Source organism: Hyla sarda, chromosome 3 (assembly GCF_029499605.1).
Source record: "Hyla sarda isolate aHylSar1 chromosome 3, aHylSar1.hap1, whole genome shotgun sequence".
Classification (NCBI taxonomy): Eukaryota; Metazoa; Chordata; class Amphibia; order Anura; family Hylidae; genus Hyla; species Hyla sarda.
The window spans coordinates 223,317,251-223,329,653 of record NC_079191.1 but is presented as its reverse complement, the minus strand read 5'-3'; the positions used below and the strand labels follow the sequence as shown (position 1 = coordinate 223,329,653).

The window sequence follows — 12,403 nt, the reverse complement described above, 5'->3', positions numbered from 1 at the left end:
CACGCGATTAGCCCAAGGTCTCGGCTATCAATAGCAGTCGGGACCCACCCGGTGTGATGCGGGGTCACGGCGTGACCTCGTTTTAAACACACTGACTGGGCGCAGGACGTACAGTTGACGTAAGTCAACTGATGCCAGAAAGTTACAGATTTGTAACTTACTTCTATTAAAGAAATCTTAATGCTTCCAGCACTTATTAGTTGCTGTATTATCCACAGGAAATTTTCTTTTTGAATTTCCTTTCTGTCTGACCAGTGTTCTCTGCTGACTCCTCTGTACATGTAAGGAACTGTCTTGTAAGGATTAAGAGTTTTTTAATAGTCATTCACAAATCTGTTTTAACTTTCAGGCACCGGTTTATTTAAAAAAAAAAAATTCCAGTGGAGTACCCCTTTAACCCATTAAGGACACAGGGCATACCTGTACGCCCTGAGTCCGCTCCCTTTTCTAGAACGCCGTGGTCATAGTGGGTCGGGCCCAGCCTCTCTCAGCGCACTGATCGGTGCCTCGCCCTATTAACCCTTTAGACACAGGGTTCAAAGTTGATCACCGCCTACCTGCCTCCTGCATGTCCAATCGCCGAATGACTGCTCAGTGCCTGAGATCCAGGCATGAGCAGTCAAGCAGCAGAATCATTGATCAATGTTCTCTTATGGGATAACAATGATCAATGTAAAATATCAGTGTGCGCAGTGCTATAGGGGCTATAACATTGCAAAAAAAGTTAATAAAGATTATTTTACCTCTTCCCTTTACCCATTAAAAAAGTGTAAATAAAAATAAACGTGGTATCGCTGCGTGCGGAAATGTCCAAATTATAAAAATATATCATTAATTAAACCGCATGGTCAATGGCGTATGTGCAAAAAAAATTCCAAAGTCCAAAATAGTGTATTTTTGGTCACTTTTTATATCATGAAAAAATGTATAAAAAGCGATCAAAAAGTCCAAAAATGGTACCACTAAAAACTTACTTAAAAAAAATAAGGGTCAGAAGATGACCATTTTAAATGTATTAATTTTCCTGCATGTAGTTATGATTTTTTTTCCATAAGTACCACAAAATCAAACCTATATAAGTAGGGTGTCATTTTAATCGTATGGACCCACAGAATAAATGTCATTTTTACCGAAAGATGTACTGCCTAGAAACGGAAGCCCCCAAAAGTTACAAAATGGGGTTTTTTTCTTCAATTTTGTTGCATAATTATTTTTTTTTTCTCTATTTCGTTGTAGATGTTTGGGTAAAACTTCTGATGTCATTACAAAGTAGAATTGGTGGTGAAAAAAATATGGAATTTTAGCTGCAAAATTGAAAGAATTAGGATGTTTTAGAAGGAAAAAAATGAGAGTGCACTTTATGGTGCATCAGATTTATCAGGGGAGACAGATTCTCGATGTGCTAGTAACTAGACCACTGAATAAATACGTGGACTATCCAGTAATGCCAGAGCCACTCTTCATTATCAAGTCTCCAAGTTAATACATGAGGGCCTCTGTAAAAGCCACCTTCATGGGGAGACAACCCTTTCAAATGCTAGTTGACCTTTTTGTTTAAGTGCATATTCACTATATAGGGGGGTATCTTTTTATTTTTTCCCACTGCTGCAATTTACTACAGCATTTTTACTGGTCCCTTAACAGGTTGCTGCAAATAACATTCATGTATCAGGGCACATTTGAAGAAAATGACGTCCATTACATTACTCTTGTGTTTAATTATATTGTGTGGGTTTTATTTATTTTTTTGAAATATTTAGCTTCCATTGACATTTTCATTGTGGTTTCCTTACAATTATGTACTGCCTGAAAGCTACATAATGTGTCACCTGTGTGGCTTAGATTTGTAGCCCGTGTTGTCATTCTGTTCGCTGTTAATTTGCTCTCTTTGAGGGCCATTATGGATTACCCTCACATTGGCTTCCCGAGTCACACGGTGTACTTCATTCAATGGATCTCTTGCTGTTTCAGCTTAAAACTATGTAAATATGGAAACTTTGCAGCTCCATTTGTCAATTAGCATGCGGCTTTTGAACAAAGAACTCTGATGTTTTCCCCCTTTTTCCCTATGTGGTGCTTATTTTCAAACATATTCAGCATTTTACTAGTTACTGTCTATTTTAGCCACTGTAAAATGCTTTTACCTGAAAGTTCATTTAACCTTTTACACTCAGTTTTATATTAAGACCTGTTGGAAGCTATTAAAGGACCTGTTGGAAGCTATTAAAGGGGTACTCCACTGGTCATCGTGGAACTAAATGTGACCTCACGAGGGGGCATGGCCGACCCCTGCAGCACGAAAACAGTGTTTGAAACATTTAGGTCCACGCTGGCCAGTGGAGTACCCCTTTAAGTAGACAAACTGAGCACAAGTTCCTGCGGGGCAGTTCTTATCCCCTCAAGTGCCCAGATATCTCAACCCATCTCCTCCTCACCTATAAGGGGCAGATATGAGGGTCAAGGGGGCATAGTAGAGGAAGAGATGAGTTGGGATATCTGAACACTTGGGGGTGATGACCCCCGGGGTCACTTTAACATAATTTGCGTATTTAGAACAATGGCACAGGAGCCATTTATGAAAATAAAAAAATGTATGCCACTGAACCTGAGGCAAAGCCCTATCTGGGCATGGGCTAAGTTTATGTGCTTGATAATTTCGGTCCACAATAATTTTTTTGCCAGTTCGTTCATATGCAATGCCCACATTTTTAAGTACTTAGCTGCCTCTCTGATGGCAAAACTGAGGGCATTTTGATCAGGGCAAAGTTTGGTATTTCCCTCTTCGTGGGGAAAATACTGCATCCTCTGGTATGGCTAAATTCACACTACTGCTAAAGTTTGTTTGGCTTTTATTTATTTATTTTGGCGCTAAATGGACCCAGAGCAGGTATTAGCGCAACTAACACCATTGGATCCTGACATATCTCATTGACTTGAATGAGATCCATCAGGGATCCAGTATTTTACCAGAGTTGAGTGTCGTTCCAACAGACTGGCCCACAGCACAACGGCCGTGTGAACGAGCCATTATGAGTACAATGCACTATGCTTTGATGTTGTCTGTTTTTTTATTTTATTTTTATTTATTTTTTGTTACGTTTTCTACTTTTACGTTTTTTTTTTTCTTCTTTCCAGGAAAAATCAGGAGTCACCTTACCTAAGCAAGAGGATTTAAGACTTCCAAAGCATATGATGGGGAATGAGCTGTTTGACATTTCAGTGGACAACATTCCTAAGGGAAAGATTTCTATTGTCGAGACACTTACTATTTTGAGCAATCACAAAAAATCTCCAAAAACATGGACGGCTGAAAAAATAGCTGGAGAATACGGTTTAGACATAAAGGACACAAAATCCTTATTAGAATTTTTTACAGCTTTTGAGATAAAAATGTCTTCGAAGGATAAGGAAAAAATAGCTGAAAAATAGGACTGCTCTACTCAAACTGCTAGGAATTGTGGTTGTATTTGTTGCTTTACTAATGCTCTTATGTCTGAGTTCTGAAAACTGTACATTAAAAGTAAATATATAATTGTGAATTACAGAATTGAGCAAGTCTAAGAATTTGTACATCTGAAAGGCAATATAGCTTTTTGACATACCGTATTTATCGGCGTATAACACGCAATTTTTAGGCTAAAGGTCTATCTGTGTGTTATACGCTGATAAGCTGCTGCAGTTCAATGATTTAAAGCGGGCGCTTTAAATCAATGAACTGCAGTGGCTTTTGCAGGTGCAGAGACCTGCCGTCACCGCCCGCTTCTCTGCCCCTGCCTGTCCTGGGGTCTAGAGCCCTACTGCCGCCGCTTCTCTCCCCCTGGCTATCGGCGCTGCCCCATTGCCGGCGCCGATAGCCAGGGGGAGAGAAGCAGTGCCGGCAATGGGGCAGCGGCATACGATAGCCAGGGGGAGAGAAGGGGCAGCGGCACCCATAGCAACGACGCAGGGGACGCCACACTGAAGGCCAGAAGCAGCGCGGACCCGACCCCGGCAACAGGTAATTATACAACCGGGGATGGGGGAGGCAATGGGTGCCGCTGCCCCTTCTCTCCCCCTGGCTATCGGTGCCGCTGCCCCATTGCCGGCGCTGCTTCTCTCCCCCTGGCTATCGGCACCGGCAATGGCGCCGATAGCCAGGGGGAGAGAAGGGGCAGCGGCGGCGATAGCCAGGGGGAGAGATGCGGCGGCAGCAGGGCTCTAGACCCCAGGAAAGGCAGGGGGAGAGAAGCGGGCAGCGACAGACTCTCTCCCCCTGCCTTTCCTGGGGGCTTTTGCGTGGTCAGAAACAGTGTATCGGGGTATACACATGCACACACACACCCTCATTTTACCAAGGATATTTGAGTAAAAAACTTTTACCCAAATATCCTTGGTAAAATGAGGGTGCATGTTGTAGGCCGATGCGTGGTATACCCCGATAAATACGGTAATTTTCATTGCATATGGATTGTTACCAATGGGAGTGGACCACACTATATACTCTAAAGGATGTTAGATGTTTAAAGGGGTATTCCGGCTTTATACATCTCATCCCCTATCCTTTGGATAGGGGATAAGATGTATGATCACAGGAGTCGTGCCGCTGGGGTCCCCTACGATCTCGATGTGGAGTGACGCCACTAGGGGGTGTGGCCGTGTCGTCACATGTCCGCCTCAGAGGCAGCGCCTGGCAAAAAATGCCAGGGCTGCACAGAGATCGTGGGGGTCCCCAGCGTTGGGACCCCTGCCACATACATCTTATCCCCTATCCTTTGGATAGGAGATAAGGCGTATAAAGCCGGAATCTCCCTTTAAGTTGAAAGCCATAAGGCTAGGTTAATTGAGGGATCTCAAACCATAAAAATCCTGTCCAGAGATTCTTGGGGTGGCTGGCCCCAACTGAATTTGTCCCCAAAAGAATCAGCAAGATCTTTCTTTTGGCATCAGAATTTTAACAATGAAGGGTCTTCCGATAAAATTCTGTAGTGTGTGCTGTGGAGCAGAATCCCAATGACAGCATCTGGACTGTGCTGCCCTGAATTTCTAAGTTTACTTTACAAGCAAAATTATGCTCAAATTCCTCAGTCTGAACTAAGACTGTATGGTCATAGAAATAGATAATATATGTCCAAATGTAAGGCTATGGCTTATAGGTATTAACATTACTATTCCTTTAAATACAGGGAAGTCTTTGTAAAGAGATTTAAGATATTTTTCTTCTTAAAATATTTTCCTTTTATTTATGTTAGCTAATGTTTTCTTATTCACATTTCTGCTGTTTTCTTACCAGAAAGCTAAAAAGGGAGTAGTGTATCTAGTTATGAACAAAGTACAGATGCATAGAATGCAAATGTTGTTCTCAATACTGCCTAATCTATATGATAAGGTGGAGTGTCATAAGGTGACAGAGAAATATCTAAAAGTTAAAGGGGTATTCCAGGAAAAAAGGTTTTTTTTTTTTTTTTTCAACTGGCTCCAGAAAGTTAAACAACTTTGTAAATTACTTCTATAAAAAAATCGCAATCCTTTCAGTACTTATGAGCTTCTGAAGTTAAGGTTGTTCTTTTCTGTCTAAGTGCTCTCTGAAAAGTGTCTCGGGAACCGCCCAGTTTAGAAGCAAATCCCCATAGTAAACCTCTTCTAAACTGGGCGGTTCCTGAGACACGTGTCATCAGAGAGCACTTAGACAGAAAAGAACAACCTTAACTTCAGAAACTCATTAGTACTGAAAGGATTAAGATTTTTTAATAGAAGTAATTTACAAATCTGTTTAACTTTCTGGCGCCAGTTGATATATAAAGTTTTTTCCTGAATAACCCCTTTAATTAACTTGTTGCCGACACAGGATGAGCTGGCTCGTCCTGAAGTTAAACTGTTTACATACTGTGACATAGAAGTGACGACAGCTGATCATCACAGACATCGGCCGCAGGACCCCCCCCCCCCCGTGGCTGGCCCTACCCGATCGCTGTGATTGGTCACTCAATCCAGACTGATCAATCACAGCAAAGGCAGTTGAAAAACTGCCTTTCTCTATCGGCTCCATTGGGGGACACAGACTTTGGGTATATGCTGCTGTCTCTAGGAGGCTTGACACTATGGTAACCAAAAAGTCGTCTCCTCCCAGCAGGATATACCCGCCTCCAGGCCACTGAGCTAATCAGTTTTTGCTTAGTGTATTAAGGAGGTAGACACTGTTCTGGAGTTCTCCAGACCAGGTCTCATATATTTTTTTTTTTATATAGGTTTAGGAGACGTGTTAGTGCTTTATTCCTTTTTCTTTCTGTTTTTAGGTGGAGACTCAGGAACTGCGGTTCACTGTTTCCCCATTGCGAGAGGTGGCAGGCATCTTGGATGTACTGTTAACCCCCTCTCGCCAACGGTCAGTGCTTGGGGTTGTACCTCATGGGTCCGGGTCCCCCTACCTCCCTGTTCGCCTCGCTATTACAGAAAGCAGGGCATGATGCAGGTGACCAGCTGGCTGAAGACTTCACTAGAAGACTTCTTTAGGTAAGTTCTTCAGCACAGGTGAGTATTTTTTTCTCCTTAGGTCTTGCAACAGCTGGAGACCCCTGCTTTGTACCACTATTCTTCCTGAAGCTGGGGCTGGCCACAGCAGTACAAGGGGCTGCAAAAAAAAAGTGTCACTTAGACCAGTGGTCTCAGATGTTGGCTGTCAGGGCATGCTGGGATTTGTAGTTTTATAACATCTGAGACCACTGCTCTGACACTTTTGCAGCACCTTGTACTGGTGTGGGGGGTCTAAGTCAGTGGTCTCCAAACTGGGGCCCTTCAGATGTTGCAAAACTACAAGTCCCAGCATATCTGAACAGACAACAGCTGTCTGGGCATGCTGGGAGTTGTAGTTTAGTAACATCTGGGCCTGGGGGCCACAGTTTGGAGAACACTGATCTGTGATCCATCAGTACTGGCTTCTGTCTGCTCCTATGTTTTTTGTAGTGCAGTTTTCAGTTTTTTTCCCCACTTTTTTTTTTGGGCCATTTGTGGTCTTTGCCACCAGCGACTGTTTTGCGCTGTGGCCGGACCATACCCAATGTGCAGATTGCTCTGATTGCTGATCAGTGATTTATAAATAATTAGCACTTTTTTGGGGTGTTTGTTCTGCACTCTGTGCTTAGACTACAGTCACTCGTCACACGGACCGCAAATGCCCACTAAAATGTGCAACAACAAAAAAAAACAAAAAGTGCTGATCAGTAATACATCACTGATCAGCAATCAGGTCAGTCTGCACACAGGTCCAGCCACACAGTGCAAAACAGTTGCTGGTGGCATGGACCGCAAACTCCACCCAAAAAGGTGCAAAAAAAACCAACCTACTTTATTACAGAAAAGGAAAAAGCACTACACCCACACTACACTACACTACACAGTGAAATAAAGCGAGAACACTATACATTTAAGGCTGGGTTCACACTACGTTTTGTACTTACAGTTCCTGTATACGGCTGGGAGGAGGGGGCAGGGCTTAATTGCGGTGCCCGCACTCAGCCGTATAGGGGAACCGTATTTAATGCATGTCTATGAGCCGACTGGAGTGAACCGCAGCCTCCGGTCGACCACGTTTTTGCATGCAGTCGGGAAACCGCATACGGCCGAAAACGCAGCCGACCGAAGGCTGCGGTTCACTCCGGTTGGCTCATAGACATGCATTAAATACGGTTCCCCTATACGGCTTCCGCGATTAAGCCCCGCCCCCTCCGCCCAGCCGTATACGGGAACCGTAAGTACAAAACGTAGTGTGAACCCAGCCTAACCTGTACAGGACACAAGGCGTACAGGTATGCCCTCACGTCCTGGAACTTAAAGGGGCACTCCGGTGGAAAACACACATATATATTATTATTTTATTTTATTTTTTTAACTGGTGCCAGAAAGTTAAACAGTTTTGTAAATGACTTCTATTTAAAAAATATTTACCCTTCCAGTACTTTTTAGCAGCTGTATGCTACAGAGGACATTCCTTTCTCTGTGAATTTTTTTTTGTCTTGTCCACAGTGCTCTCTACTGACACCTGATGCCTGTATCAGGAACTGTCCAGAGCAGGAGAAAATCTCCATTGCAAACCTATGCTGCTCTGGACAGTTCCTGACACGGACAGAGGTGTCAGCACAGAGCACTGTGGACAAGACAAAAAAGAAATTCAAAAAGCAAAGAATTTCCTCTGTAAAATACAGCTTCTAAAAAATACTGGAAGGATAAACATTTTTACATAAGTCATTTACAAATCTGTTTAACTTCCTGGCACCCCTTTAACCCCTTGGGAACGGAGCGCATTATAACCCTAAGCACGGGAGCATTTTTTGAGAATCTGACCACTGACTTTATATATAAACTCTGGGATGCTTTTACTTATAAATTTGATTCCGAGATTGATTGTTTTTTTGTGACATATTCTACTTTTAGTGGTAAATTTATGTCGATACTTGCATAAATTTGAAAATGTAGCATTTTTCTAACTTTTAAGCACTCTGCTTGTAAGGAGAAGGGACATGTCAAATAAATTACATATTGATTCACATGTACAATATGTATACTTTGTTTGCATCTTAACCCCTTAAGGACCAAGGACGTACCGGTACGTCCTTGGTCCTGCTCCCGTGATATAACGCGGGGTTACACAGTAACCCCGCATCATATCACGGCGGGCCCGGCGTCATAGTGAAGCCAGGACCCACCGCTAATAGCGTGCAGCGCCGATCACGGCGCCGCGCGCTATTAACCCTTTAGCCGCGCGGCTAAAAGCGAAAGTAAAAAGTGCCGGTTAACTCAGTGGGCTGTTCGGGATAGCCGCGGCGAAATCGCGGCATCCCGAACAGCTTACAGGACAGCGGGAGGGCCTCTACCTGCCTCCTCGCTGTCCGATCGCCGAATGACTGCTCAGTGCCTGAGATCCAGGCATGAGCAGTCAAGCGGCAGAATCATCGATCACTGGTTTCCTATGAGAAACCAGTGATCAATGATAAAGATCAGTGTGTGCAGTGTTATAGGTCCCTATGGGAGCTAGAACACTGCCAAAAAAAAGTGGAAAAAAAAAGTGAATGAATAACATTTAACCCCTCCCCTAGTAAAAGTTTGAATCACCCCCCTTTTCCCATAAAAAAAACCAGTGTAAATAAAAATAAACATATATGGTATCACCGCATGCGGAAATGTCCGAATTATAAAAATATATTGTTAATTAAACCGCTCGGTCAATGGCGTACGCGCAAAAAAAATTCCTAAGTCCAAAATAGTGCATTTTTGGTCACTTTTTATATCATTTAAAAATGAATAAAAAGTGATCAATAAGTTCTATCAATGCAAAAATGGTACCGTTAAAAACTTCAGATCACGGCGCAAAAAATGAGCCCTCATACCGCCCCATACACGGAAAAATAAAAAAACTTATAGGGATCAGAAGATGACAATTTTAAGCGTATTAATTTTCCTGCATGTAGTTATGATTTTTTCCAGAAGTACGACAAAATCAAACCTATATAAGTAGGGTATCATTTTAATCGTATGGACCTACAGAATAAAGATAAGGTGTCATTTTTACCGAAAAATGTACTACGTAGAAACGGAAGCCCCCAAAATTAACAAAACTGCGTTTTTTTTTCAATTTTGTCGCACAATGATTTTTTTTTCCGTTTCACCGTAGATTTTTGGGCAAAATGACTGAAGTCATCACAAAGTAGAATTGGTGGCGCAAAAAATAAGCAATCATATGGATTTTTAGGTGCAAAATTGAGAGTTATGATTTTTTAAAGGCAATGAGCAAAAAACGAAAATGCAAAAATGGAAAAAACCCCGGTCCTTAAGGGGTTAAAGTTGAAGACATTATACGGCTTCAAAGTCTAGCAGCAATATTCAAATTTTTCCCGTAAATTTCAAAATCAGAATTTTTCAGGGACCAGTTAAGTTTAGAAGTGAATTTGAGGGTCTTTATGTTGGAAATCCCCTATAATGGACCCCATTATGAAAACTGCACCCCTCAAATTATTCAAAATGACATTCAAAAAGTTTAACCCTTTAGGTGTTTCACAGGAATAGCAGCAAAATGGAGGAGAAAAATAAAAATCCAATTTTTTTACACTAAAATGTTATTGTAGCTCAATTTTTTTTCAAAAGGTAAAAAGGCCCCCCAAAACTTGTAATTAATTTTCTTTCGAGTAAGGAAATACCTCATATGTGGATATAAAGTGCTCTAAGGGTGCACTAGAGGGCTCAGAAGGGAAGCAAATTTAGCTGAAATGGTTTTTAGGGGGCATGTCGCATTTAGGAATCCCCCATGATGCCAGAACAGTAAAAACAAAAGGAAAAAAAAACACATGGCCTACTATTTTGGAAACTACACTCCTTAACCTAATAACGACCATGGACGTCTATGCTCGTCCAATGGCCGTTACCGGGGTATGACGCGGGCTCCCGACTCGAGCCTGCGTCACGCCGGCCCCCAGCTGATTCCCCCTTTTCCCAAATTCCATATAAAAAATATATAAACATAATAAAAATAAACGTGTTATCGCCGCATGCGTAAATGTCCGAACTATAAAAATATATCGTAAATTAAACCGCATAGTCAATGGCGTACGCGCAAAAAAATTCCAGAGTCCAAAATAGCGTATTTTTGGTCACTTTTCATACCATAAAAAAAGAAATAAAATGCGATCAAAAAGTCAGATGAAAAAAAATTGTAGCGTTTAAAATTTCAGATCCCTCAAACCACCCTGTACGTGGAAAAATAAAAAAGTTAAAGGGGTCAAAAACAGGACAATTTTAAATGTATAAATTTTCCTGCACGCAGTTATTTTTCCAAAAGTACGACAAAATCCAACCTATATAAGTAGGGTATAATTTTAATCGTATGGACCTACAGAATAAAGATAGTGTCATTTTTACCGAAAAATGTACGGCGTAGAAACAGAAGCCCCCAAAATTAACAAAATGGTGTTTTTTCTTAAATTTTGTCGCACAATTATTTTTTTCCGTTTCGCTGTAGATTTTTGAGTAAAATGACTGATGTCATTACAAAGTAGAATTGGTGGCGCAAAAAATAGGCAATCATATGGATTTTTAGGTGCAAAATTGATTTTGATATGATTTTTAAAAGCTAAGGAGGAAAAACGAAAGTGCAAAAACAGAAAACCGCTTGGTCCTTAAGGGGTTAAGGAACATAAGAAGCGGTACAGTGAGCCTTCACACCTCACAGATGATTGACGAACTTTTGTAAAATTGGGACGTAAAAATAAAAAATTTCATATTTTTTTTTCAATAAAATGCTGGTCTTACCCCAAATTTTTCATTTTCACAAGAGGTAATAGGAGAAAAAGCCCCAAAAAATGTTTAAACCCATTTCTTCTGAGTATGGAAATACCCCATATGTGGATGTAAAGTGCTCTGCGGGCAAACTACAATGCTCAGAAGAGAAGGTGCGCCATTGGGCTTTTGGAGAGAGAATTTGGTTGGAATGGAAGTCAGGGGCCATGTGCATTTACAAAGACCCCATGGTGCCAGGACAGTGGACCCCCCCCCCCATATGTGACCCCATTTTGGAAACTACACCCCTCACAGAATGTAATAAGGGGTGCAGTGAGCATTTACACCCCACTGGCATTTGACAGATCTTTGAAACAGTGGGCTGTGCAAATGAAAAATTACATTACTGTCAGACATCTCTGGGGCGTAAATGCTCACTGCACCCCTTATTACATTCCGTGAAGGTGTAGTTTCCAAAATGGGGTCACATGTGGAGGAGGTCCACTGTTCTGGCACCATGGGGGCTTTGTAAACACACACGGCCTTCAATTCCAGCCTAATTCTCTCTCAAAAAGCCCAATGGTGCCCCTTCTCTTCTGAGCTTTGTAGTTTGCCCACAGAGCACTTTACATCCACATATGGGGTATGTTCTCACTCAGAAGAAATGGGGTTACAAATTTTGGGAGGCTTTTTTCCTATTACCTCTTGTGAAAATAAAAAAATGGGGCTAACACCAGCATTTCAGGGGGGGGAAAACAAATTTTTAATTTTCATGTTCAACTTTAACGAAAATTTGTCAAAGACCTGTGGGGTGTTAAGGTTCATTATCCCCTTTACGTTCCATGAGGGGTATCGTTTCCAAAATGGGGTCACGTGGGTGTTTTTGTTTTTCTTTTTGCGTTCATGTCAGAACTGCTGTAACTATCAGCCACCCCTGTGCAAATCACCAATTTAGGCCTCAAATGTACATGGCACGCTCTCACTCCTGAGCCATGTAGTTCGTCCGCAGAGCATTTAATGTCCACATATGAGGTATTTCCGTACTCGGAAGAAATTGTGTTAAAAATTTTGGGGGTCTTTTTCTCCTTTTTATCTTTTGTGAAAATGAAAAGTATGGGGCAACACCAGCATGTTAGTGTGAAAATTTACATTTTTTTTTACA

At 41.8% G+C, this 12,403-nt stretch overlaps 1 protein-coding gene across 1 annotated transcript in view; it reads left to right on the top strand.

Annotated features, from left to right (window-relative positions):
• The window catches only part of NDUFAF4 (NADH:ubiquinone oxidoreductase complex assembly factor 4), an 11,849-nt gene extending 8,302 nt beyond the window's left edge, over positions 1-3,547 (top strand). Inside the window, exon 3 of the mRNA XM_056566150.1 lies at positions 3,136-3,547. Within this exon, the coding sequence (XP_056422125.1) occupies positions 3,136-3,429 (294 nt within the window). The 3' untranslated portion in view covers positions 3,430-3,547. The remainder of the gene's footprint in view (positions 1-3,135) is intronic.
• The last annotated feature ends 8,856 nt before the right edge of the window (positions 3,548-12,403 follow it).